Source organism: Mrakia frigida (genome assembly GCF_051309035.1).
Source record: "Mrakia frigida strain ATCC 22029 unplaced genomic scaffold BDY24scaffold_19, whole genome shotgun sequence".
NCBI classification, from domain to species: domain Eukaryota; kingdom Fungi; phylum Basidiomycota; class Tremellomycetes; order Cystofilobasidiales; family Mrakiaceae; genus Mrakia; species Mrakia frigida.
Window position 1 is genome coordinate 118,763 of NW_027481262.1, and position 22,642 is coordinate 141,404.

Genomic DNA, 22,642 nt, shown 5'->3' on the forward strand with positions numbered 1-22,642 from the left:
GGTCTCTGTTTCAGGAAGGGTCAGCTGTTCATCTTATCTTCTTGTCCTTCGCGCCTCCCTCTTCTTTTCCTTCCCACCACCCCAACCACCATCATCAAACCCCTCAAAGCATGAAACTTCTCACTACTCTCCCCACCCCTTCCCCTTCTGCTACTCCCTCAGCCGACTCTACCTTCAAGCCCTACACCACCGCCTCTGTCAAAGCCAAACTTTCGTTTCCCGCCTCGACCGTTCCGTCCCTCGGATTCCCCTCCTTGCTTCGACGAAGAAGCAGCGCGGGAGCAGGCGATGCAGAGGAGATTCACTTCTCTAGCATGGAGTACGTCTTCGTTGGGAAGCTCTCAGTTCAAGAGGTCAGCCTAATCTCTACAAACGGCAGAGAGAGAGAGAGATGCGGGATCTCGAACATCGGAAGTTTCGAGAAGCTGACCCTTCCCTTTCCTTTCCCTCATCTCTCTTTTCTTTGCCTCTCTGTGTCAGAAATCCATCCTCTTCACCCTCTACCCTTCCCCTACCCCTTACGCTCGACACCTCGGAAACGAAGCTCCCACCTCTCCTACCACTCGACGACTGTCTATTCAGAGCCTCTTCTCCCGTCCCGTCGTGACTCGTCCCAGTTCCTCCCCTCCCCCTGAACTTGAGATCGAGGAAGAGGAAGGAGCTCCTACTGGAGGACCCAAGAAGCTCAGGCTCAAGAGGACGGTTTCCAAGGGGTTCAAGGATTACCCTTTGTTCATCGATGTGAGTCGAAGCTCGTTTCGTTTTCCTCTCTCACTCCGTCCCTGACCTTCCGTTCTGGTCTCCTCGTCCTCTCGTTCTTCGCCCTCTCAGAACAAACCTCTCCTCGCCTTCGAGTTCACCGTCGACGAGCTCTCCGCTCCTGGATCTCACATCGTCGTCCACAAGTCGAAAGCCTCCGCGTCGTCCTTCACGGCGGAGCACGAGCGAGTCCCTGCCGCCGTCGTCGTTACCCTTCCCTCTGGACCTGAGGGTCACACCGTCGGAACGAGACTCGAATTGATCTTTGGTGAAGCTTTGTCGGATGATTTGTAAGTTCTCTTCCAGATCTCATCGCTCGGTTGTTGCCTGCAGAACTCGAGACGAACCGACGCTGACCCTCGTTCTTTTCTTACCTCTCCTTGTTCTCGTCTTCGTCACTTGCAGGGAAGCCGAAGCTCTCGAGTACCATCTCCAGGTTGCTCAGGCAAGGGGAAAGGGAGGAGCCTCATCTGGAAAGGAAGCCGGTGCGAGAGGGTCGACGTTGGATTCTTTGGCCTTCTAGGTTTCTTCGTTGTCTATCACTCGCCCCTTCTCATCTAATCACGAAGCCTCTACATAATTGTTCCTATAAATTTATAATCTCATGGTGTTTGAACGAGACGAGCGAGAGGAAAGAGAGAGGAAGAGAAAGACGGGACGAGACGAGACGCGCCGCGATGAGACGACTGGGCTCGACGTCCTTCTTCTTCAGCAACGTTTGCAAGCAGCCATCCTTTGGTACGTATAAGCTAAGAGATATATGAAGTGTAGCTATGATATACGAAGAGTAGCTATGAATAAAGATTCGGACGGCGATGTAAAAGAGAAGGAGAAGGGCGCGCGGCTCGACGAAAGACGCGAGAGGACGAAAGAAAGGTAGAAAGGCAAGAAGGAAGGTACTCTTGTGGATCAGTACTACGTATATGTATCTATTCTCTACGCAAAGGTATCAACACGACTCGGTCAGCCTCCGATGAGCGAAAGAGGGAGCGGCGACGAGCGAGACAAAAAACGACGCGACTCACTCGAGATCTCTTCACATCCCCTGCTGCTCGTACCTCTCCATTCCCTCCAGCCCTCTTCTGACAATCACCAGAAATAGGGTTCCATCTCCTAGCTTCTCCTCGTCTATGGCGAATCCAGCATCACCCGTCTCTGTCGAACCTTCTTCCCCATCCTCTTGCGACGACTTCCTCGTCGAATTCCTTCGAGCGTTCCTGGCCGAGAGTTTCTGGTCTACGTGAGCGAACCTTCCTCCTTTTGAGGTTCCCGGAGAAGATGAAGACGAGCTCGAGGACGGAGTGGCTTTCGTGAGCTCGGGTGGAGGGAGAGTGCTTTCGTCCGACTTGGTCGACGGCTTCAGGACCTCCTCCCCCTCTCCTTCCACCTTGAGCCACCCCCACTTCCTAAAATCAATTCTTCCTCTTACTCGAAGAGCCTTCTTCTGATCCGGAGGTAGTTCCTTGGACAAGGCGTGGACGTTGGATCGGATGAGCTCGGTCGCGACGGAGGAGGGGATCTCGGGGAGGGTTTCGTATTGGGAGAGGATGATGGGGAGGAGGTGGTGAGGGACTAAGGCTAAGAGGAGACCGGAGGAGGGACAAAATCTGAAAAGGGAGAGATACGGGAACGGAAGAAAGAAGTCAGGCTCGGCTTGGTTTCGACGCGCCTCGTCCTCAATCATCGTCACCTTGACGTTGAGGGTCGACACTTTCCACTCCGGGAACAAATGCATCGACAGGAATAGGAGAAGTTGCTTGGGCTTACAGTCCTGATGATGAGTTTGCCTTCCTGATGAGCTCTCGAGTAGCTTTTGGAAGAACGCCGGAGGACGAGCCGAAGAGGACGTCTTGAGCCTGTAATTTTCACGAAACGAAAGGAGATTGACAGTCAGGGATCCGGCAAAGCTTGAACCAGAGCCTCAGCAGAATCACTGGGACCGAAGAGAGACCAGCGAAAGCCAGTCGAACTGACCTTTCCGATAGACCTCGACGCCTTTCCTTCCGCCTTCCCTCCCTCCAAGACGCTCACTCCTCCACGAAGGATCCCGAGAGTGAGGCCTCCGAGAGCCCATTTGGCTATCCTGTATCCTAGGTTGAGTCCTGGGACGTGCGAGATGACGTTCTCAGCAGTTCTAGCCGAACGAACGACGGGAGTGGGCTCGAGCGAGGAGTTGATGGCTTTGATGAGAGCGAGGAAAGAGAGGGGAGGGAAGGTATCTTCGTCGAGGGAGGGAGGAAAGGCGACGAGGAAGGGGCTGCTGGGAGAGGGAGCGTAGAGGGGAGGAAGAAGAAGAGGGAGAGGGAGGGAGGAGGAGGGAAGTTGTTTGGTTTCGGAGGGACGGGAGGAGGAGGAGGGAGCAGAATTGACAGAGTAGGAGGGAAGATCGTTCGTGGTCATGGTTGAAGGTGGTTGTGATTGTGGTTGAGAGGCAAGAAGGTCTTCTGGCTTTTGTCCGTCCAGGATCATAGTTCTTTTTAGCGAGAAGAAGGTGATTGCTCGAAGGGAACCAAGCGAAGGTTCCTCCCCATCCCTCCAGTTTCTCGCAGCCTCGGCAGGTCCGGCTTCCTGGATAAGAGTAGCAGCGCTGTTCGTCGTTAGATTATCTCAGACATGGAGGAGAAGGAGTGCCGGAAGAGAGATCTCGTCCATGGGAGAAGAGAACGGCGCGTCGCAATCTGAGTTTTTGAGCTCTTTTCATGAAAGTTCTTCGAGCTTCCTCAAGCCTTGTAGAATCTTCTTTCTACCCTTGAACCATCTCCTTCTGGTCGTGAAGTTCTTCAGACGAAAGATTATCGTCTCGAAAAAAGCATCATTGGCTTGGCTCGGCAGGTGCGAGAGAGCGCCCCATTCGACCGACCTCCCTTCGTTTCCCTCCCTCGATCCCTGCCTTCTTCCCACCAACCACCACTCTCAGGTAAGGCCTTTCTTTCCTTCTCGTCGTTCTTCTCCTCTTTCCTGTCTACTCTGTCCCCCAAGGATCGAGTCTGAGAGCGAAAAGCCAGCGAGCTGACCTGCTTCTCTTCATCTCCACCTCCCTCCCACACCGCTTCCTCCCTCTTTCTCTCTAGCAGGAAACTCCCCTTCCTCACACACGCATAATCGATGGATAAATCTTCCTCTTCTCCCACCAACAACAACACCAACTCTTCGACCAACAACGCCAACCCAGGAGCAGGATCCCTCGCAGGAGCTGCTGATGCACCCAAAGGAGGAGACGAGAAGGAGGGTCATAGTGGTTACTCCCCCGAATCTCAACAACAACAAACAGCAACCTCTCCTTATCTCGATGAGAAGGACGAGGGAAGAGGTAGACAGCACCTCACCAACAAGGTACGTTCCTCTGCTATACTGCTTCGATTCGAGGGGGGTATAGGAGGAGAGATCGAGTTCGCAGCACTTGGCGGCGGGTCGTCCGACCAACGTGTCCACCTTCCCTCCTTCCTTTCTCCCTTTGCTGACTCTTTTCCTTCGCCTTTCAATCTCTCTATCAGCACCTCGACAAGGTTGTTCAACCAAAGCAGCCTAGGACTCAGGTTCGTTTCCCTCGATTCGACCCAAATTCGACCTGCTTCAGCCCACGCTGACCTCCTTTCCTTCTCTCGCCTTCTCTCGCCCTTTCCTCCCTTTGCAGTCCACTCCAGAGATCCATTCTCCCCAGAAGGGTACGTATCCATATCACCTTCTTCGATCCTCGCATCCCTGGCTGACCTTCGACCTTCTTTCGACCTCCCAGAATCCTCGCCCTCGATCCATCGAGGAGTTCGACGAGCACCAACCGCTCCGAACGGTTCTTCTTTCCCACAAGGACATGGAGTCGTGAATGGCAACACCTTCGCCTCCAACTTCAACGGAGGTTCAGGAACTACTACTACACCATTCAACAACGGAGACGAGAACGCTGCTTCTCGACCTCCTCTCAAGGACCTACTCTTCTCTCCTCGGAAGAAGCTCGCCAGCGACGCGGGTTTGACTTGGAGAGTCGCTATGCGAAACATCTGCACTGCTAGTTGGTTGAACGTCATGGTGAGCTTGTTCTTCTCCCTCCTCGCCTCAGAATCAATGCTAACGTCGTCTTCCTCTCTTCACAGCTCGTCTTCCTCCCCGTCGCCTGGGCTCTCGAGTTCTCTCATCAGTCGGATACCCTCATCTTCGTCTTCTCGTTCTTGTCCATCGTCCCTCTTGCTTCACTGCTTGGGTTTGCGACGGAGCAGGTCGCTCTCAGGGTGGGAGATTCCCTCGGCGTGAGGACTTCGTCTCCTTTCTTCTTCTTCTCGTCGTACCTCCTCCTCTTTGCTCACCTCTTTCTTTCTCTTCGCCTCCTCAGGGTCTTCTCAACGCTACCTTCGGAAACGCCGTCGAACTTCTCATCAGTATCCTCGCTTTGGTCAAGGGAGACCTCGACATCGTTCAGTCTTCGTGAGTTCAGATCACGTCTGTCTCGTCTTTCCTTTCAACTCTCACTGACTCGTCCATCCCCTCCTCTTGCCTTCCTCCAGAATGATCGGTTCCATCCTCTCCAACACACTTCTCGTCCTCGGAATGTAAGCTCAGCACTAAGTCGTTTTCCCTCTCTTCGATGCTCAATCTCCCTCCTCCCCTTTCTTTCGCAGGTGTTTCTTCGCCGGAGGACTTCGATTCCACGAGCAAGGCTATGGAATCCGAGCCGCTCAACTCAATATCTCCCTTCTGGGTATCGCTGTCGTGGCTGTTGTCCTTCCAGCCGCTTTCCATGGTTCGTTCCTTTCTCTCCTCTTCGGTCGCGTCGCTTTTCTGACCTCAACGTCCATCCCTCCAGCCTCTTTCGGACTCGGAGCGTTCGCTCAACCGGAGGGAGAGGAACTGGCCGACCTTCTCTCCATCAGTCGAGGAATCGCTTTCATGCTTCTCGGAACCTACGGTGAGTCTTCCCATCCCTTCGCTCGAAAGTTCAAGTCGGGGCTGACTTCGACGCGTTTTCTTCTTCCTCCTCTCCAGTCGGATATCTCGTTTTCCAGCTTTACACCCACGCCTATCTATTCAAGGTTCGTTGTCTCCGATTTAATCGTTCGGCAAGCTCCCTCACTGACGCTCTTCTCGATCTTTTCAGACTGTCACGCCGTTCCAGCGTCGTCGAATGGAGGCGCAAGCTCAGGACAGCGGACCTTCCCCTCCCGGATCCCACGTCTTCCCTCGTCCCCACTGGATCCCGTCCATTGGAGGATCCTCTTCTTCCTCTTCGACTTCAAGTCGTCGGTCTATCGAGATGGACGACGAGGGACACGAGATCGAGGTCGAGGAGGAGGAAGTTCTCGAGGTTCCTCTCTTGACCCGCCTTCAAGCTGCTTTGCTGCTTGTGGTCGTCACCGTCTTCACGGGAGTGACTGCCGAGTTCCTCATTGGAAGCATCGACGGGATGACCTCGACTGGAGGAGTTTCGAGGGAGTTCGTTGCGTTGATTCTTCTTCCTCTCGTGAGTTTTCGCTTTTCTTCCTTCCTTTCTCCATTCGACCGTTTTCTGACCTTCTTTCCCTTCTTCGCTTTAGGTCGGAAACGCCGCTGAGCATGTCACCGCCGTCGTGGTATCGATCAAGGACAAGTGAGTCGACCTCCTTCTTTTCCTGCTCGCCTTCGTCGTCCGCTGACTCTCTCTTCCTTCTCTCTTCTCAGGATCGACCTTTCCCTCTCTATCGCCGTCGGATCCTCTATCCAGATCGCCCTCTTCGTCATCCCCGTCCTTGTTCTTCTCGGATGGGCCATCGGTCAGCCTTTGACGCTCAAGTTCGTTCTCTTCAGTCTCGACTCTTCCCAACGTCGGACTTTCACTAACCGAGCTCTATCTTTCTCTCTCAGATTCGATCTCTTCGAAACCTGTGCTCTCTTCCTCACGGTTCTCGTCGTCAACTGGGCTATTCAAGACGGAAAGACGAACTACCTCGAAGGTGGGTCCTCGAAAACTCGTCTCGTCCTCCTCCTTCGTCGTCCGTCGCTGACCCTCTTTCCTCGCTCTCTTTCGCTTCCAGGTGCCATTCTTATGGGATGTTACGTCATCATCGCTCTCGTCACTTGGTACTACCCCGTACGTCCTCGTTCTTCCCTCAGCTTCGTCGTCCTGTCGCTCGAAACTGACCGGGTCCTGTCTCCTCCCTTTCCTCCTCAGGGTCAACGCGCTCTCCAAGCCGCCGCTCTCGAAGCTGCCTCTCTCATTCGAGCCGCTACTGGAACTGCTTGAAACCGTTCCTACTCCATTCGCCTAGTTCTTTCTCTTCCCTCCCTCCTCTCCGTATCTTCTTTGCGACGTCTCGTCTCTCAACAGCCGTGCTTTTCTCTCTTCTCCGTCGCATCTCTCACCTAGGCTTTTACTTCACTTTCGGAAACATCTTTTGTACGTAGGACCACAGCTATATCAATATGCTCTACTATTCTGGCCTCAACGAGAGAACTGAGAGAGGTGTATGCGCTTTGGCGATTCGACGCTTGAGGATCGTTGCCTCGTACGATTCCCCGGTTTCCCTCCTCTTTTTTCCAGCAAGACCATCAACCCTAGTGCGAGCTACTACGTCTCACAGAGATCTATGCTGGAATTTCCTCCCAACTCCTCGGTGGGGTCGACATCTTTCCCCCGCCCAGGACCGGGCGATTTCCCGAACCCTCAGCCCTCGACTTGAGCTTCTCGTTCTTCTCTTTCTGACTCACCAACCACAACTTCCTTCGCAAACCAAAATGGCTCCTCTTCTTGTTACTATCGTCAGGCACGGACAGTCATTGGTGAGCGCATCACGTCTCTCCCTTGCGAGCTCTCTCTCTTCTTTCCGGAGAGGAGAGGGCTGAACGAAACTCGAGCTCACCTCGGTTCCTTCCTTCCCTCTCTCCCCTCCTCTCCTCCCTCTCTCTAACTCAAGGACAACACCGCCGGAATCTGGGCTGGATGGAAAGACGCTCCTCTCTCTGAACTCGGATTGAAACAAGCGAACGCTGTAGGAGGGTACTTCAAAGAGGTGAAGATCGATGCGATCTTTGCGAGTCCTCTGGTGAGTTCGTCTCTGGTTTCTCGCCTCCCTCTCTTTTCTCTTCTCTCTTCTACTCAGTGACGTGCAGTCTTACGCTGACTTCGGCTCTTGAATTCGTCTCGTTTTCGATCAGCTTCGAGCTCGGTGGACTGGAGAGCAGATCCATCAGCAAAACCAAACCGTTCCTCATCCCGAGATCACCATCTCTCCTCTCCTTCGAGAAGAGTGAGTTCCTTGCTCCTCGTCTCGCCTCAGACGAGCTTGACTAACCTTTGTGCGTCTGCAGGTTTTTCGGAGACTACGAGGGGAAGAACCTCACCGGCAACCCGATCTCGCACTCCCTCGAACGAGATTTCGCTTTCCCTGGAGGAGAGAGCTTGAACGACGTTGGTGCTCGAGCTGATGAGTGAGTGACAGCCTTCGGATTTTATGCTCGTCTAAAGTCGCGACCAAAGCTGCTCGGAACGCTCGCTGACTCTGCTTTCAAACTTGACCGCGTTCGTTCAGAGCGATCGACCAATTCATCCTCCCTTACATCCTCAACACTGCTACTTCGTCCGAGCAACAGCACGTCATCGTAACAGCGCATGGAATCTTCAACTCCGAGCTCGTCGGAGCTTTCCTGAGACGGCGAGCGAGCGGAGAAGGGACTGGTTGGCAGCCCACGGGGATGACAAGTGAGTCCCTTGAGTCGCTCTCTCTCTGTTCACTCTCTCTTGCTCAACTGATCCTTTTCATGCTTCGATCAACAGATACTGGATGGACTCGTTTGGAGATCAGCATCAACGTTCGTCTTATTTCGGCATCTCCTCTCTCTCGTTGCTCGTTTCGCACGTCGCAGTCGAAGTCGACGCGTCCGTTCCCAACCGTCGTCTTCTTCTCTCCCCTCCCTGATTATTATTCCTCCCCCTTCTTCCCTTTTTATCTCAACGAAACAGGATCCTTCCCACCCAAGTTCTTCGACGGTCGCTGGACATCCTACTCCTTCAGATTCCAACCCAAGCTCGATCCCCTCCGCTGCCGCACCTACCCTCCCAACCGCCCATGCTGGCCCAAAGCTCGACGTGAAGATTCTTCTGGTCAACCAGACAACCCACCTCGACCATCTCCGGTCTCAGATGCCGGCGGAGGACGGTACAGCCGTCGCTGCTGGAGGAAGCGTCGGGAAGTTGTAGAGACGCTTGGACGTCGACGAGAGCTCTCCTTTCCCTCTCTTTGTCCCCTTCCTTACTCTTTCTTAACCCGAGCTCATCGAAGCTTGCCTATACCTCTTCTCTTATGAGGTTATCTAGGTCGTGTTCTTCGGTAGTTTCTCGAAAGAAAGAGCGCGAGGGAAAGTGAAAGACGACGCGTCTCGAGTCGTCCAAACAGAACGAGTGCTTCTTCATCTTCCTTCTTCTGAGGTCGAAGAGCCTCTGTGCTCCAATCGATGCATGTCTTTAGCCAGGGTCGACGGCGAAGAGCTGCTCGTCTCAACTACAAGGTTTCTTGACTGAAATTCAACGGTCGAGGGGCGGCGCAGAACTCTTTTTTCCCTCACAAGACTTTTCGCTGGTGTCCGAAGTAAGAGGTGTGAAGACATGAAGATCAAGTGCAGCGTAAGGGACTATAGGTGTACACGTGATAATAACGGGGGGGATTCTAAGCAGGGACAAAGCAGATGCAAGCAGATCTAGGGCGGAGAAGGACGAAGCAAAACGGAAGAGTTGAAGGGGGAGGGAGGGGGAAGGAAATTATTTTAAAGGTTGTGAACGGAAGGAAAGGGAGTAGCAACGGCAGAGTCGGGGATGGCTCCATCGTGCTCCGGCTTCTGCTTGTAGTTGACGGTCTCGTCGTGCTTCGCTCGAGCGGGCTTGGACTGAATCTCCTGCTCGATATCGAGGTTGGGAGCGACGAATCCAGCGGATCGCCAAGCGGGGATGCTGGAGAAGAGAAAGGAGGAGAGAGAAGGTCAGTACGGGGAGAAGAAGGGAGTTGCGACGCGTCGAAGGGAGGAAAGAAAAACTCACTGGGCAAGGTAGAGCTCGTCGATCTGATCGATGGAAAGACCCTTGGTCTCGGGGACGAGGAAGAGGACGAAGACGTAGGAAGCAGCGATGAATCCAGCCCAGACTGAAGAAAAGGGAGAGAAGAGGGAGAAGAACGGTCAGTGAAAAGTTCGAAGGACGGAGGAAACGAAGGAGGCAGAGCTGCTCACCGAAGCAAATCTTGGGTCCCAAGTTGGCTCCGTCGGTGTTGACGATGATAGGAACGACAAAGGCGATGATGGTGTTCATGGCCCACTGTGAAGAGGAAGGGAGAAGGAGGCAAGGTCAGCGACGCGTCGAGAAGAAGAGATCGAGGGCGAGAGAAAGACGTACGTTGGAAGCAGTAGCGAGGGTAACACACTTGGCAGACATCCTAGTAGGGAAGGTCTCTCCACAGACGACCCAGACGACGGGTCCCCAAGTGGTAGCGAAACCAGCGACGAAAATGCATGAGAATGCAATGAGCACCTTTCCAGAGGTCTCCTGTCCAGGCAAAGCAGTGCCGATGGCTCCGGTGATGATCTGTCCGGTGAACATCTACGAGGAGAAAAGGGGAGAAGCGGTCAGTTTATATGCGAGCTTCGAACTGAAAGGCGAGGGGACGTACGACGATGGCTCCGTAAAGAAGGACTTGTCGTCGTCCGAACTTGTAGACGATCCACATTCCGGGGAAGGTCATGATCAAGTTGACGGCGGAGAGAATGATCTGAGTGATGTAGGGATCGGTGATACCAGAGGACTGGAAGAACTGAACTCCGTACGAGACTGAAGAGAGGAAAAAGAAAAGGCGAGGCGAATCAGCGACGGAACCAGCAGGCAAGCGATAGCGAAAAATTCGAGTTTGAAGGATACTTACAGAAAAAGTTGATACCGGAGGTTTGCTGACCGACCTGGAGGAAGACTCCGATGAGAGTTCGGAAAGCGATTCTGAAGGCGCAACGGAAAAGGGAGAGAAAGAGAGTTCGAGTCAGTTTCGACTCGAGGATCTCGAGCTCGAACTGCTAGAACCCAAATCAGACTCACCGATCCTTCATGGAGAAGAGCTCTCGGTAGGTAGAGTCTCCGAGAGAAGCCTCCTGAACCTGCCTGACCTTGATGGCCTCGAAAGCGGCCTCGATCTCAGGAGAGTCGATGGGAAGTCCTCGCAGTCGAGCGAGGGCCTTCTTGGACTCCTCGAACTTTCCCTTCTTGGCGAAGTAGGAAGGAGACTCGGGCGAGAGGGCGAAACCGATGAAGAGGATGAGTCCCCAAACGAGCCTAAGCGAGGAGGGAGGAAAAAGGGAACGCGTCAGGATCGAACGTTCGAAATTGCAAGAGGCAGAGAGAGATGCTCACTGGATGGAGATAGGGATTCGCCAAGCGACAGTTCCACTGTAATCCTTCATTCCGTCGTTGACACAGTTGCAGAGGAAGATACCCTGGAGGAGGAGAGGGTGAGAGAAAGGAAAGAGGATCAGCGTTTGGAATCGACCCCTTCTTCTACTGATGTTCGAGAGAACAGAGTCGAGGCACTCACAAGAGTAACACATCCTTGGAAAGATCCGGTAACGACTCCTCGGAGGTGAGGAGGAGAAGCCTCAGCTTGGTCTGATAAGTAGAAGGAAGAGCGAGCGTGAGCATTGAGCGGGGGCGAGAAAGAGCAGGTCGAGGAGGGAGAGTTGTACGAACAGACAGGGACGAGACCAGAGAGAGCTCCGACTCCGTAACCGGTGAGAACACGTCCACCGACGATCTGTCCGTAAGAGGTGGTGGCAGAAGTCTCGACGGCGATACCTAGAGACAACGAGGAAGAGAGAAGTCAGCACGCGAATCGAGTTTCGCTTCGTCGGTATTCGAAGCTGAAATCTCGTAGACTCACCGATGCAGAAGACGAAGAGAGAGATAAGGTTGGTGTTTCGGAGACCGATTCGAGTCTACGAGGGAGCGGTGAGAAGGGAGAACAGGTCAGCAAAAGGGTTGCGGCGAATCAAAACGAGGAGGGTTTCACTCCTGCTCATCACGAGTCTTTCTCACTCACAGCGATGTTTCCAGCGATCAAAGCTCCAACGAGACATCCGATGGAGAAGATACCAGTGATGACGGACTGCCTCTCGGAGGCGACAGCGCAGACACCGTCAGCAGTGCAAGTTCCGAATCGGGCTGAGAGAGAGGAGAGGAGAGGAGAGACATCGAGAGGTCAGCTTCGAGAGTTCGTACGGTCGAAGGGAAGAGGACGGAGACTTACCCTGGAAATCAGGCATGATCATGAGACCCTATGGTAGGAAAGGAAGCGGACGGAAGGAGAATCATCGATCAGTAAAAGGAAGGGTGGAACGAGTGATGAGGGAAAAGCTCATCGAATCCCTCCACCTTCAGCCAAGGGTGGGCTGAAAGCTGATTGATCGTGAACTTCGGGAGAGGAGAGGAAAAGACTTACAGAGATGACAGACTCTGTAGGAAGGTAGGAAGCATCGGAGAGGAAGAAGAGGTCAGCCCGAGGTTCGAAAGAGAAAAGGGGGGAAGGGAGGAGGGAGAAAAAAAAGAGGGAGAGAACGAAGAGGAGGATTCCCCTCCCTCGCTGCTTGAACTCACGCTCCCATCCGAAGAGGAACCCAGCCAGAGACTGGAAGAGGCAGAGAAGAAGAGTTGTGTTCTTCATCAAAGAAGAGGTCGGTTGTTGTTGGAGGAAGGAGTTTTGGGGGGCGAGGGAGGGGGGTGAAAAAGCTGGGAGGGATGGAGTTGGAGGGGAGAAAAATCGTTCAAGGGGCAGCTCGGTTTTCTAGCTGATTTCGCGGAGGTCCCCGCGTCGGCTGAGGAGGCCAACTGCCGCAAAGCGGCAATTGACGTTCGCAGGCCCTGGGGCTTTCCAAGAAGGATGGAGAAGACACGGAGAAGGTTCAAACCCGTACGAGGCCTCCGCTTGTTTTGGTCAACTATTCGCTGTCCGCTGAAGACCTCCACCGTTCCTCCCTCGTCCCTCCTCTTTTGCTCCAGAGGGGACCATGGGCTGCAAGTGGAGGAGGTGGGGAGGACCTGCTTTTCGGGCGATGGGGCAGGCAGACGTCGTCGCGTTTTCGGACCTTCTGTCGCGTTCTGGTCTTGTCGTGCCCGCTTAGCGTTCAAAGGGCGAAAAAAAAACGACTCTCTCAGCTTCCTTCCCAAGGGCTGATTGATCATGAGCCAAGATCGTTTGGTGACGCTGCTTCGGAGGATAAAACTCATGCCTCGCCCTTCCCGTCTTTGACCCTGCGGCGCCCAAGCTCATTCAACAAACCTCGACACAACAGGAAAACACTCCCTTGAACTCGATATCTTCCTGATCCTTCTTTGCCCCGAACGGAGCCTCATCGCTCAAGTTCCGGGACGCGTCTTGATCGCTTGATGACTTTGCTGAACGTTCCCTCCTCCCCTCCCTCTCTGCTTTCTTTCCCCTTCCCTTTTCTTCCGTTCGCTCTCCTTCTTCTCGATGAACTCCTCGAGGGCAGCTCGAGATTTTTTGCAGCTCCAACCCGTTCTCGCAAATTCGCCGACGCACATGTGGTGAAGAGAGAGGCAGCAGCTGAGCAGTTTGCTGCCTTTTCGCTCAGGGAGTCAATTTCATGAACGGAGTCTGGAATCGAATCCGGTAGCCTCCTCGAACCACTCTTTGCTCGACTGTCGTTCGACGAAATTCGACGCGTCGTCTCGACTCTCTCCGCTCTTCCCCCCTCTTCCAGCTCACAACCCATAGCGTAACCTGCAACGCGCTACCCTCCTAACCTTCATTTCGATGTAAAGTCCCAGTCTTACCAAATCATCTCAAACTCATCTCATCTCCCCGCTCTCTTTGGCTCTCCTTGTTTCTACCTCGGCCACTCGACGACGTCGACCTTTTTTTTGTTCGTTCCCAGCAAGCCAAGGAGATCGCTTCTCTCGCAGTTGTGCTCACTCAAAAAAATAAGATGAAGTTCCAATTCATCCCTCATCGCCTCAGCAAGTACGTCTTGCTTGGGGTTTCTCTGAGGCGAGGACGACCCAAAGAGACGCGTCCTCCCGTCCCAGCCCTCCCGTTCTTTCCTCGCTCCGAAAGAAGCAACGAACTCCCTTTCGCGAGATGGGATGATGAAGAGGATATTATTACTCTAATGAGTCTAACCGATACAGTGATTAAGTAGGTACGAAAGAAACGGGAGAGGAGAGAGCTAAAAACGAAACCCAGCTGGCGCAACGAAACGACGACTCTCCCTCCTCCTCCTCCTGCACCTTCACCCTCCTCCCCCCTCAACCTGATCCTCCCAAGCAAGCCTCGAAAACGCAATCTTGAACGGTCCCTTCTCCTTCCTCAGCCTCGCCAAAGCCATCCCAAAGTTCTCCACCTCCCCGACTCCAGTACCAGTTCCCGCTCCGACTCGACTCTCGCCCGCGAACGACGAGCTCTCCTTCTTGAAAGGATAGGCAGGGGGCATGGGTATGAAGCTCGGTCGACGAGCTAGGAAGCGAGCTCTGGCGGAAGAGGGATGGGAGGTGGAGGGAGGAGGAGGAGGAGGAGGAGGAGCGAGGGTATGGGAGGGGACGTGGTGACGACCGTGAGGAGGGTTGGAGGAGAAGTAGGCGGAGGAGGAGGAAGAGCGAGGAGAGTTGGCTGGGAAGTGATATTGGCCGAGCTCGTGGTAGGGGTTGGAGTGTTCGGAGGCTTCGGCGGAGAAGAAGGAAGGACTAAAGAAGGAGGGGATGGCGGGAGGAGCGAGTCGAGATGTCGTCCAAGGTCGTGCTGCTTCTCCTCCCTCCGCAACTCTCGTCCTCTCTGCTCTTCCTTCTCCTCCTCCATCTCCACGTCCTCGTGCCTCCCGGTCGACTCGGATTTCCACTGCTGGAATCCTCCCGCCTCGAATTCAGCCTCGATCTGACCGAACTCTCCCTTCGAGAGTCCGAAGGGATCGTACAAGGCGGCGGGAGAGAAGGCGGAGAGGGTCCGTTCGTTCGAGGGGAAGTGGGTCGAGTTTGATGAATTTGAGGAGTAGAGCGGGAAGAGGTCTTCGACGGGTGGGAGGTAGTCTCGAGCCGAGTTCGGAGAGGCGTAGGAGGAGTAGGAGGCTGGGTAGGACGAGAAGGAATCCTCCGACTCGTCAACGGACGACGCGTAGCCTGACGGAGAGGGAAGGGCGCTGAGGGTTGTTGTCGGAGAAGAGAAGAAGGGAGGAGGAGAACGTGGGTGGTGGAAGATGGGAGCCGGAGGCAGGCAGTCTGTATCCGAGTGATTCGAAATGATAACAACAGATGGCGAAGGAGAAGAGGGAGCCGAGGAGGAGCGAGAGGAGGAGGATCAGCGACGTTCTTACTCTTCCCTGGAAGAAGTGAAGAACAGTCCAACTCACAGGTCTCAGAGAGCTTAACGAACGGAGCACCTCCCACGAAGCTCTCGACCAGAGGGAGGTCATCCTCCACACGTCCGTCCTCTCCTCCCTCCTCCTCCTCGAGCACGGACTGAACGAGCGGTCGACTTCCTGCTTCCCTCTTCCGTCTGAGTCCATTGGTAGCCCAGGGACCAGTTTCCTGGTTGAGAACGGAGTTGAGCATCTTCTCGAAGGGTAGCTGAGTGGTGGTGGTTGAAGTGAAAGCGGAGGCGTGACCAGGCTTGAAAAGAACAGAGGAAACAAAGGAGGGGGTCGCGCTTCCGCTGATTGTTTGACGCCGCGTCTCTGGGGCAGGATCGAATTGATCCAAAAGTTTCAGAGCGGAGTTATGTAGAGGCTGCCCGATTTCTCGGTGGGGAAAATAGATCCAGGGAAGGAAGGAGGGACGGAGGGAGCAGAGAGGAGAGGTGTTCGAGGGAGAGGGGAGAGTTGGGTCGAGGGGACGAGGCTTCGAAGGCGCTGAGCCAGGAAGGAAGTTTGTCTGCTTGCTGCTCTTGAAGGATTGGGAACAAATCGAAGGAGAAGATGATCAGTAGTGATTCGATAGGTCCCGAAGAAAAGAACAGGAAGGAACAGAGGACGAGTTGCGACGGCTCATGCATCTCCACCCCTCTCTCCGCTTCCCTCTTCCTTTAACCCTCTCTTTTCATCCCGGAAGCTAAGCCGCCACTATGCAGTACTCTCCCCCACGATTCAGACTACTCTCTACCCATTCTACGAGATCGAGCTCTTGAGCTGAGAACGATGAACGTCGACGGAGGGAAGGAGGGAAAAGAAAGATCGCGAGCTCACCTTTCTGCTCTTCGTAGCTCTGGTCAAGCTTCCGTCCAAAGACCCAGAGAGCTCCGAATCATCCTGGTAGACGCTGAAGTCATGGAACGAGCCTATGGGGACAAGAGAGACGAAAGGCTGATCTAGCTGAGGTGGCGATTGATGATGTTTAAAGGGAGAAGGAGGAGGGAAAAGGAGATTTCGGTCGGAGGATGGCGCTCTCTCTCTTTTCCCCTACGATTCCCAAGCTCTGGAGCTGATTTGCTCGTTTCTCCCTCTTGTGTGTTCTTCCACTGGCACTGAAGGCTTCAGACGTGATCTGAACCGACCGAAAAAATGATCGTCGCGTCGGAGAGTTCGCCGTCCCATCCGACCGCCTCCGGGCTGAACTTGAGCTCGCTCGCCCTCTCTTCTTTCTTTCCTCCTTCAACTGCCATCTCTTTTCCATCTCTTCACTTTCCACACCCTCACTCATCTCAACGCTATCTTCTCAAGACGTTCAACATGGTCGTCGCTCATCCTTCAGCTCCCGAACCCTCTATCTCCTTCGTCGAGCTTGCTTCCACAACCGACACCTCCGAGGATCTACCTTTGGGTCCTCTCGTTCCTGCCGTACGTTCATCCTCCACCCTCAACTCTTTCTTCTTTCTTTCCTCTCAGGAAAGGAGAGTATTCATCGGTCCTTCTACCTCTGAAGTCTCGAAATGCTGTTCAATTTGAGCTCAAGCTCACCGATCCTTCCCCTCCTCCTCCTCCTCTCCAGGACGCTCAAGGATGGTCTCCTCTCGCCGTCGGATGTGCTACCCTTGGCTATGGAATCTACGCTCCTCCTCCCACTACTAAGGAGGACCTAGAGATGCCTCTCAGGATGGTTCGTCTCGCTCTGAGATATGGAGTCACCGTCTTCGATACTTCCCCTCAGTTTGTCCTCTCCTCCTCCTCCTCCTCTCTCTTTGCTGACCCGTTTTTCAACCGAGACCTGAGCTTGATCCGTTCCTTCTTCGTTCTATCTCACAGCTATCACCCTTCCGAAGTCGTCCTGGGAAACTGCTTCCGAGCGCTCAAAGACGAGTACCCTCGAGAGAGCTACAAGGTCATCACCAAGACCGGTCGATACGCTGGGGATGGATTCGATTACTCGCCGGAGAACATCGAGACGAGCGTAAGGAGGAGTTTGAGGAGATTGGGTTGTGGATACTTGGATGTCGTTTGTGAGTCCAATCTGCTTGCGTTTCTTCAGAGAGAAGAGATGGGGAGGAGAGAGAGAGAGAGGAGGGAAAGCGCCGAGCTCAACATCTCCTCCTCCTTCTCTTCCCCCCCCCTCCTCAGATCTCCACGACGTCGAGTTCGTCGCCACCCCTCAAGCCTGCCTCCAGAAAATCTACAAACCTCTCGACTTCCTCTCCGATCCCAAACTCCAAGCCGAAGCTGGTCTCCTCGACTCTCAAGCTGGCGAGATCCTTGGGGAGGGAGACGAGAAAATCGTCGCTGCTTTCCAAGTTCTCATGAAGCTCCGAGACGAAGGGCTCGTAAAGGATATCGGTATCAGTGGTGAGTTCTCTATCCCATCTCTATCGATCTGCGGCTGCCTCTGATTTCATTTGCCTTCTTTTTCTCTTCGCGTCGCGTCCTTTCCTCTCCCAAGGTTACCCTCTTCCCGTCCTCCTCCGCCTCTCTCGCCTTCTCGCCTCCAACCCCCTCACCACTCCGGGAATCACCTCCCTCCTCTCTTACTCTCACTCCAACCTCGCCAACACCTCCTTCTCCTCCTACCTCCCTCTCTTCCTCCAAACCTCGCCCAACCTTCGAATCCTCACCGCCTCCCCACTCTCCATGGGTCTTCTCTCGCCCTCCGGTCCCCCAAACTGGCACCCAGCTAGGACGGGAAGTCCTCAGTTGATGAAGTCAACTGCTGAGGCTATCGATCTCGCGAAGGAAAAGTGGGGGAAGGAGGGAGGAGTGGTTGATCTTGCGCTTGGGTTTGGAGTTCGAAACTTGGAGGTTGAGAAGGGAGGGAGGAAGGTTCCTGTTGTTGTCGGGTGGAAAAACGTTGGAGAGGTTCACGAGGGAGTGAGGGTTTGGAGGGAGGTCAATGGGCTCGGAGGAGAAGGAGGGAAGGAGGCGAAGAAGGGGAGGGAGGAGACGGAGGTGAAGTTCAGGAAGGTGTTTGAGAGGGACGGAGTTCAGGATATGAGTTGGCCGAGTGGTCCTTGGACGAAGTAACGTCTGATGATCTTTCTGTACGCCTTCTCGTCGTCTGAATCCAAAAGGAAAAGAAAACAGATGGATCGGGATCCGATCTCGCGCTTCGCACTCTCTTCTCCGGCAGATATCTCCACCCCAAATTCGGGAGAGGCATCAAATGCAGAGCCTAGAAACCCTTCGCTTTGATGCTATCGTACATATCCGTCCAGCAGGTTTCCTTCGAGATGTACTGGACGCCCAAGACTCGAGCGGCTTTGTCTCCCGACGAGTGAGCAACCTTCGCAGGGTCGCAGACTTCTTCTCCTCCTCCAGGTTGTCCTTGAGGGATGTTGGGGACGGAAGGGTGATTTGCGTGGAGGAAGTCGGTCCAGTCTGATGGGAAACGTGAGACCAAAGGAAGTCAGAAGAAAACTTTGGATCGGCGACGCGTCTCCTGCATTTCGGGACGTTCGAGCTGGCTCGTACCTTGAACGCAGAACTCTCCAGCAGAAACAATAAATCTCTGGTTTCCGGCCTCAGGGACTAGAAGGGACTTGGAATGAACAAAAGCGACTGAAAAGGAGAAGCCGAAGAAGCGATCAGCAAACTAGACGCGTCCCTCGAACAAGCTCGAACGCTTTCGTATCGTGAACACCGCGAGAATACTCACCGTCTCTGACATCAACCCAGCTCCCCATAGGTCCTGGGAGATCCTCTTCGGTCTTGGTCCCCTTGACGACGGAGTGGAAGACCCCGACGCTCTGGTTCAACGACTCCTCGGTTTCGACCTGATGAAGGATGGGCTGCAGGAGAGGAGAACCAAAGATGACGTACTGTCAGCAAGGTTGAAAGGAAGCGTTTTGTTGAAAGAGCTCGTCCTTTACGTACCCCAAAGACGAATGGAGCTGAAGGGCGAGAAAAGAAACGCGTGAGCTTTTCGACGTCCACTCGACTCGACGCTATTTTCCCTGCTCGACTGATCACGACGTACGGTTGATGACGGTGAGATCGAAGGCCGGCTTCGTGTCCTCCATGAATTTCCAAGCTGCTCGTTCCGCAAGAACCTTAGAGGCTGCACGAAGAAGGAGAGGAATCGAAGGTCAGTCAAAACCGCCGACGCGTCAAATCACCCTCGCCCGTTGGGACTCACCACAGTACATGACGATCTTGTTGGCTTGATCCCCATCTCTCTCGCACATGGGAACGGAGGTGAGGTTCCAATCGTCTTCGGTAAGGGTGTAGGGGGGAGGTCGACCGGAGAAAGGTCCTTCGACTGAGGCGCAGGATGAAGTGCTGGAGGTTCGAACGATATTGAAAACGAGGCGAAAAACGTCAGCGAAGAGAAATCTCTCAACTGTGTTCCTTCTCTGGGAGCTCAGTGAGGAGGAAGAAAGAGAGACGCACATCACAACGCGTCGAACGCTGGATCCGTTCTTCGCGACGGATTTCAAGATTCCCACGGTTCCGTTGATAGCTGGGTCAGTCAACTCCTCAAGGGAAGCAGCGTTCCAGTGAAAAGGAGAGGCCTGTTGAACCAGCAACGAGATAGGGCTTTCAGCAACGGGACGAGAAGAAAGGTTGAGAAGAGAAACGCGACTGCTGACCGTGTGCACGACGCCCTCTACTCCTTTAACAGCTTCGTCAAAGGCATCAGGCTTGCCGATATCTTCGACGATAACGTAAGAAAAGGCTAGAGGGAGAACACATAAGAGTCAGACGACGAGGGGAACGCCCGAGACGGGGGCGAAGAAAGGAAGGTGAACAACGAAAGTGACGAGACACTCACGCTTTCCTTTAAATAAGTTCTTGAGGTAGTCTCCCTGCGATTTATCGAAAATCAGAAAGGGGGGGTCAGATTAAGTGAGAAAAGACAACGGACAGGAAAGGGAGGAGTCTGATACCTTCGCAACCGTTCGAACGCTGCCGACAACTGAGAACCTGTCCTTCAGAAGTTGAGCAGCGACATGAACTGCGATGAATCCTGAGGCTCCAGTGAGAAGGATCTGAAGTTGAGAAAAAGCAAAAGGATTGAAAGGAAGGGAAGGGAAGGGTCAGAGTCGAAAGAGCAAAGGGAGGTGAAGGACTCGATGCGTTCGACTTCCGGAGCTTACCTTCGATCCAGGAGAAGGGAGTTGAGGAGTAGAGGAGTTGGGCATTTCGGTATGAAGTTTTTGAAGTTAATGGGTGCTTGTGGTGGTTTGTGGTGAAGGAGGTGAAAGAGGGATCTCGAAGGAGGGAAAGAAGGTGGAGGGGAACAGGGTGGAGGGATTTTGGCCGGTGGCTCGAGTCAGCATACCAGGGAAGCTGCGCATACGTAGGATCGAGACCCGGAGATAGACCACAGCTAGATCAGACGTCATGGGACGTGGGAGAGGATGGGCAAGTGAGCTGGGGAAAGGGAAGGCGCGTCGCAAAAACTCTCAAACCATCGCTGTCTGCTCTCCGTGGTAGTACCGAACTCTCTGACGAAAGCTCAGGTCCAGATATAAAGTTGTCTACATAGCAAAAACCTGCTGAGGATCCCAAAATAGAGATAACGGAGAGCGAAAGGAAGAAACGACGTCGCGTCGACCGACTCAACCTCTCGAGCGGACCTAAACCCTTCCTCACCTCCCCTCCCTCACATTCCCATCGCACAACAAGGAGCTGGAACCGGTACTCCGACCATCGTTTCTACCACCCAAGCGCCGGTCGCTCCCACCAGCCCGACCGCCATCTTGACGTCGATCCAACCCTCTTCCCATCCATAAACCAACCCTCCCACGACTCCTCCGACGACGGCGTGCGAGAAGACCGATCTTATCGAGGGTAGGCGAAAGGATGGAGGATGGGATGGTGAGGAAGAAGAGGTGCAGCGTTTGGATTTAGAGGGGGGAGAGGATCTGTCGTTGATGAAGGTTCCGAGCGAAGGAAGACCGTCGATGGAATGAGAGTTGTCCCTTGCCCAGTAGACTCGGAGGTCGTTCTTGCTCGCTGGTATGGTAGTTGTTGAAGCAGGAGTGTCCTCTTGGTTCTCGTCGCTGGTCGGAGGGAGGATCAAGGGGACTTCGAAATGGGTGTCGACCTCCTTTTTGGCAGCCCAGTTGTCCAGCGTTTCCCTGAACGAAAGATGGAAGATCTCAGCACCACCTCGAGGGAGAGTCGATAATTATGTAGACTCACCGCTCCTTCAGATACTCCATGAAGGGGATCGAGAATCCACACGTCGACGAGCATCTCAAAACCTCAACAACCACGACTGCTCTCGACCCGGGCATCCTTCCTGCGGATTCAGGGAGATAGGATTCATACTCTGGTGACCCTCGGAAGTAGGACTTCCCCCGACCGAAAAGACGAACGATTCGGGGAGCACCCTGAGGAAAGGGAAGCGTCGTCGACGCGTCGCGGGTTCAGCCCTCTGTCTCCTCTCGCTTCCCGACCTCAAAGAAAGGAAAGAAGAGAAGCTCACCTCGAAAGCCGCAAACATGATAGTGATCCTCTCGTTCTCCTCAATGTGAGCGATGGTTTCCGAGCCTGAGCCGGTGAGATCCTCGTCTGAGAAAGAAAGAAGGGATCGGAAGGTCGAGAGAGAGAGTTCAGTCGAAGCTACGTCGTGAGGACGTGACACGAAAGGAGGTGAAAAGCTCACACCAAACGTGGGTGGAATCAGCGATGTGGAAAGATCCTACAGTTCCCTTGGGTGAGATGTTGACGTTGCCGTCGCCTCTGAAGGGGGGAGGGAAGGATATGCAAAAGGGAAAGGAAGGAGGGATGGGTGAGCTCGAGCTCGAACGCTTCGTCCTTGGATCCAAACCTCCCCTTCTGATCGAGATCAAGCAGAAAAACGCAGTGGATTGAACGGAACCTACGATAGAGGAGCTGTCCCAACGAAGAAGATCTCTGCTCAAAGTGGAAGGTCGAGGAGAGGAGGGCGTCAGTTCGAACGAGGGAAGGAAGGGAACCCTCGAGGTCGAGCGAGCTCAACGCTTCTTCGTTGTAGTCGAACTGACTCTGCTTCGCAATCCAACCCATCAGGTCCGGCTTCGAAGGTATCTCGTCGTAGAATATTCCCATGTTGATGTCGTCTCGGCGTTGGGTTCGTTCTTTGATGGGTGGCGGTTTGAAGGGAGGGAGGAGGGAAGGAAGGTTGAGCTCGACGAGGTTCCGACTTCGACGCTGCGCGTTTCTTTGATCTGGACGATAATTTCGATAGGGACGAAGTAAAACGGTAGAGGGAGGGAGGAGTGAGCTATACGCTGAGTTGATCAGTAAAGAGAGGGAACTGAAGATGTGAGGCTCACCCCCCAAAAAAAACAGGTCGTCGGACGCGTCGAGTCTCGTTGGCTCGTTCGCTTTGCTGCTCGAGAAAGAAGCAGAAGCAGAGGCGTTGCGTATATAAGATAGAAGACAGAGAGACAGCAAAGACCATGGGTCGAGTCAAGAAAGTTGTGCGTGAGGAACGAAGGAAGAAAAACGAGGAGGGAAGCAGGGAGCGAGCGAGACGAGACAACCGGAAAGGAGAGTGAGTGAGGATATAGAAGATAATGATGAAGGCGAATGA

At 54.0% G+C, this 22,642-nt stretch overlaps 9 protein-coding genes across 9 annotated transcripts; 4 read left to right on the forward strand and 5 right to left on the reverse strand.

Moving 5' to 3' along the window:
- Positions 1-67: 67 nt before the first annotated feature.
- BDY24DRAFT_391867 (uncharacterized protein) lies at positions 68-1,385 on the forward strand. Its single transcript, XM_076640853.1, has 4 exons — positions 68-353; positions 481-741; positions 832-1,049; positions 1,165-1,385. The coding sequence occupies exons 1-4, from the start codon at positions 111-113 to the stop codon at positions 1,280-1,282; spliced, it is 840 nt and encodes a 279-aa protein (XP_076495734.1). The 5' UTR covers positions 68-110; the 3' UTR covers positions 1,283-1,385.
- Positions 1,386-1,647: 262 nt separating this feature from the next.
- On the reverse strand, positions 1,648-2,755 carry BDY24DRAFT_391869 (uncharacterized protein). Its single transcript, XM_076640854.1, has 3 exons — positions 2,734-2,755; positions 1,785-2,615; positions 1,648-1,695 (listed from the first exon to the last, which is right to left on the reverse strand). The coding sequence occupies exon 2, from the start codon at positions 2,492-2,494 to the stop codon at positions 1,796-1,798; it is 699 nt and encodes a 232-aa protein (XP_076495735.1). The 5' UTR covers positions 2,495-2,615; positions 2,734-2,755; the 3' UTR covers positions 1,648-1,695; positions 1,785-1,795.
- Positions 2,756-3,656: 901 nt separating this feature from the next.
- On the forward strand, positions 3,657-7,213 carry BDY24DRAFT_391875 (Sodium/calcium exchanger protein-domain-containing protein). The gene is made up of 16 exons (XM_076640855.1): positions 3,657-3,676; positions 3,834-4,092; positions 4,254-4,295; positions 4,394-4,424; positions 4,496-4,785; positions 4,851-5,003; positions 5,087-5,178; positions 5,259-5,303; positions 5,373-5,494; positions 5,558-5,659; positions 5,737-5,783; positions 5,849-6,211; positions 6,285-6,337; positions 6,409-6,680; positions 6,762-6,817; positions 6,899-7,213. Exons 2-16 carry the CDS (start codon positions 3,865-3,867, stop codon positions 6,968-6,970), a joined length of 1,968 nt encoding a protein of 655 aa, XP_076495736.1. The 5' UTR covers positions 3,657-3,676; positions 3,834-3,864; the 3' UTR covers positions 6,971-7,213.
- A 153-nt stretch (positions 7,214-7,366) lies between these two features.
- BDY24DRAFT_391878 (histidine phosphatase family protein) lies at positions 7,367-9,045 on the forward strand. Its single transcript, XM_076640856.1, has 7 exons — positions 7,367-7,506; positions 7,641-7,769; positions 7,882-7,973; positions 8,035-8,154; positions 8,256-8,425; positions 8,501-8,535; positions 8,687-9,045. The coding sequence occupies exons 1-7, from the start codon at positions 7,462-7,464 to the stop codon at positions 8,921-8,923; spliced, it is 828 nt and encodes a 275-aa protein (XP_076495737.1). The 5' UTR covers positions 7,367-7,461; the 3' UTR covers positions 8,924-9,045.
- Positions 9,046-9,313: 268 nt separating this feature from the next.
- On the reverse strand, positions 9,314-12,493 carry BDY24DRAFT_435238 (sugar porter family MFS transporter). The gene is made up of 15 exons (XM_076644168.1): positions 12,347-12,493; positions 12,192-12,205; positions 12,000-12,027; positions 11,793-11,914; positions 11,634-11,688; positions 11,444-11,548; positions 11,292-11,362; positions 11,111-11,193; positions 10,799-11,032; positions 10,632-10,702; positions 10,383-10,540; positions 10,109-10,312; positions 9,946-10,030; positions 9,758-9,860; positions 9,314-9,670 (listed from the first exon to the last, which is right to left on the reverse strand). The coding sequence occupies exons 1-15, from the start codon at positions 12,411-12,413 to the stop codon at positions 9,487-9,489; spliced, it is 1,584 nt and encodes a 527-aa protein (XP_076495738.1). The 5' UTR covers positions 12,414-12,493; the 3' UTR covers positions 9,314-9,486.
- On the reverse strand, positions 12,225-13,164 carry BDY24DRAFT_84446 (uncharacterized protein). The gene has a single exon (XM_076645184.1). The coding sequence runs from the start codon at positions 12,974-12,976 to the stop codon at positions 12,413-12,415; it is 564 nt and encodes a 187-aa protein (XP_076495739.1). The 5' UTR covers positions 12,977-13,164; the 3' UTR covers positions 12,225-12,412.
- Positions 13,165-16,422: 3,258 nt separating this feature from the next.
- Positions 16,423-18,141, forward strand: ARA2 (D-arabinose 1-dehydrogenase (NAD(P)(+)) ARA2; the record flags this gene model as incomplete). The annotated part of the gene is made up of 5 exons (XM_076643518.1): positions 16,423-16,530; positions 16,682-16,839; positions 16,936-17,129; positions 17,248-17,469; positions 17,564-18,141. The coding sequence occupies 5 exons, from the start codon at positions 16,423-16,425 to the stop codon at positions 18,139-18,141; spliced, it is 1,260 nt and encodes a 419-aa protein (XP_076495740.1).
- A 74-nt stretch (positions 18,142-18,215) lies between these two features.
- Positions 18,216-20,376, reverse strand: BDY24DRAFT_84471 (SDR family oxidoreductase). Its single transcript, XM_076645185.1, has 11 exons — positions 20,214-20,376; positions 20,004-20,105; positions 19,889-19,922; positions 19,707-19,792; positions 19,507-19,628; positions 19,253-19,395; positions 19,094-19,174; positions 18,991-19,007; positions 18,773-18,905; positions 18,589-18,675; positions 18,216-18,495 (listed from the first exon to the last, which is right to left on the reverse strand). Exons 1-11 carry the CDS (start codon positions 20,256-20,258, stop codon positions 18,290-18,292), a joined length of 1,056 nt encoding a protein of 351 aa, XP_076495741.1. The 5' UTR covers positions 20,259-20,376; the 3' UTR covers positions 18,216-18,289.
- A 346-nt stretch (positions 20,377-20,722) lies between these two features.
- On the reverse strand, positions 20,723-22,155 carry BDY24DRAFT_415955 (uncharacterized protein; the record flags this gene model as incomplete). Its single annotated transcript, XM_076643519.1, has 6 exons — positions 20,723-21,200; positions 21,265-21,455; positions 21,551-21,636; positions 21,731-21,807; positions 21,951-21,981; positions 22,092-22,155. The coding sequence occupies 6 exons, from the start codon at positions 22,153-22,155 to the stop codon at positions 20,723-20,725; spliced, it is 927 nt and encodes a 308-aa protein (XP_076495742.1).
- Between the last annotated feature and the right edge of the window lie 487 nt (positions 22,156-22,642).

What these genes read in the sequence shown, in the direction of transcription:
- BDY24DRAFT_391867 (XM_076640853.1), top strand. Translation starts at nt 111, where the DNA reads ATGAAACTTCTCACTACTCTCCCCACCCCTTCCCCTTCTGCTACTCCC. An exon ending in ATTACCCTTTGTTCATCGAT is followed by an intron (nt 742 to 831) that starts GTGAGTCGAAGC and finishes TCGCCCTCTCAG; the next exon opens with AACAAACCTCTCCTCGCCTT. An exon ending in GAAGCTTTGTCGGATGATTT is followed by an intron (nt 1,050 to 1,164) that starts GTAAGTTCTCTT and finishes CGTCACTTGCAG; the next exon opens with GGAAGCCGAAGCTCTCGAGT.
- BDY24DRAFT_391869 (XM_076640854.1), bottom strand. Translation starts at nt 2,494, where the DNA reads ATGCATTTGTTCCCGGAGTGGAAAGTGTCGACCCTCAACGTCAAGGTG.
- BDY24DRAFT_391875 (XM_076640855.1), top strand. Translation starts at nt 3,865, where the DNA reads ATGGATAAATCTTCCTCTTCTCCCACCAACAACAACACCAACTCTTCG. An exon ending in GACAGCACCTCACCAACAAG is followed by an intron (nt 4,093 to 4,253) that starts GTACGTTCCTCT and finishes TCTCTCTATCAG; the next exon opens with CACCTCGACAAGGTTGTTCA. An exon ending in GTGGTATCGATCAAGGACAA is followed by an intron (nt 6,338 to 6,408) that starts GTGAGTCGACCT and finishes CTCTCTTCTCAG; the next exon opens with GATCGACCTTTCCCTCTCTA.
- BDY24DRAFT_391878 (XM_076640856.1), top strand. Translation starts at nt 7,462, where the DNA reads ATGGCTCCTCTTCTTGTTACTATCGTCAGGCACGGACAGTCATTG. An exon ending in CGATCTTTGCGAGTCCTCTG is followed by an intron (nt 7,770 to 7,881) that starts GTGAGTTCGTCT and finishes GTTTTCGATCAG; the next exon opens with CTTCGAGCTCGGTGGACTGG. An exon ending in GTTGGTGCTCGAGCTGATGA is followed by an intron (nt 8,155 to 8,255) that starts GTGAGTGACAGC and finishes GCGTTCGTTCAG; the next exon opens with AGCGATCGACCAATTCATCC.
- BDY24DRAFT_435238 (XM_076644168.1), bottom strand. Translation starts at nt 12,413, where the DNA reads ATGAAGAACACAACTCTTCTTCTCTGCCTCTTCCAGTCTCTGGCTGGG. An exon ending in CTCTGGTCTCGTCCCTGTCT is followed by an intron (nt 11,363 to 11,443) that starts GTTCGTACAACT and finishes TCTACTTATCAG; the next exon opens with ACCAAGCTGAGGCTTCTCCT. An exon ending in CTCCGGTATCAACTTTTTCT is followed by an intron (nt 10,541 to 10,631) that starts GTAAGTATCCTT and finishes TCCTCTCTTCAG; the next exon opens with TCTCGTACGGAGTTCAGTTC.
- BDY24DRAFT_84446 (XM_076645184.1), bottom strand. Translation starts at nt 12,976, where the DNA reads ATGAGTTTTATCCTCCGAAGCAGCGTCACCAAACGATCTTGGCTCATG.
- BDY24DRAFT_84471 (XM_076645185.1), bottom strand. Translation starts at nt 20,258, where the DNA reads ATGCCCAACTCCTCTACTCCTCAACTCCCTTCTCCTGGATCGAAG. An exon ending in GAACTTATTTAAAGGAAAGC is followed by an intron (nt 19,793 to 19,888) that starts GTGAGTGTCTCG and finishes TTCTCCCTCTAG; the next exon opens with CCTTTTCTTACGTTATCGTC. An exon ending in TGGAGAGTTCTGCGTTCAAG is followed by an intron (nt 18,496 to 18,588) that starts GTACGAGCCAGC and finishes GTTTCCCATCAG; the next exon opens with ACTGGACCGACTTCCTCCAC.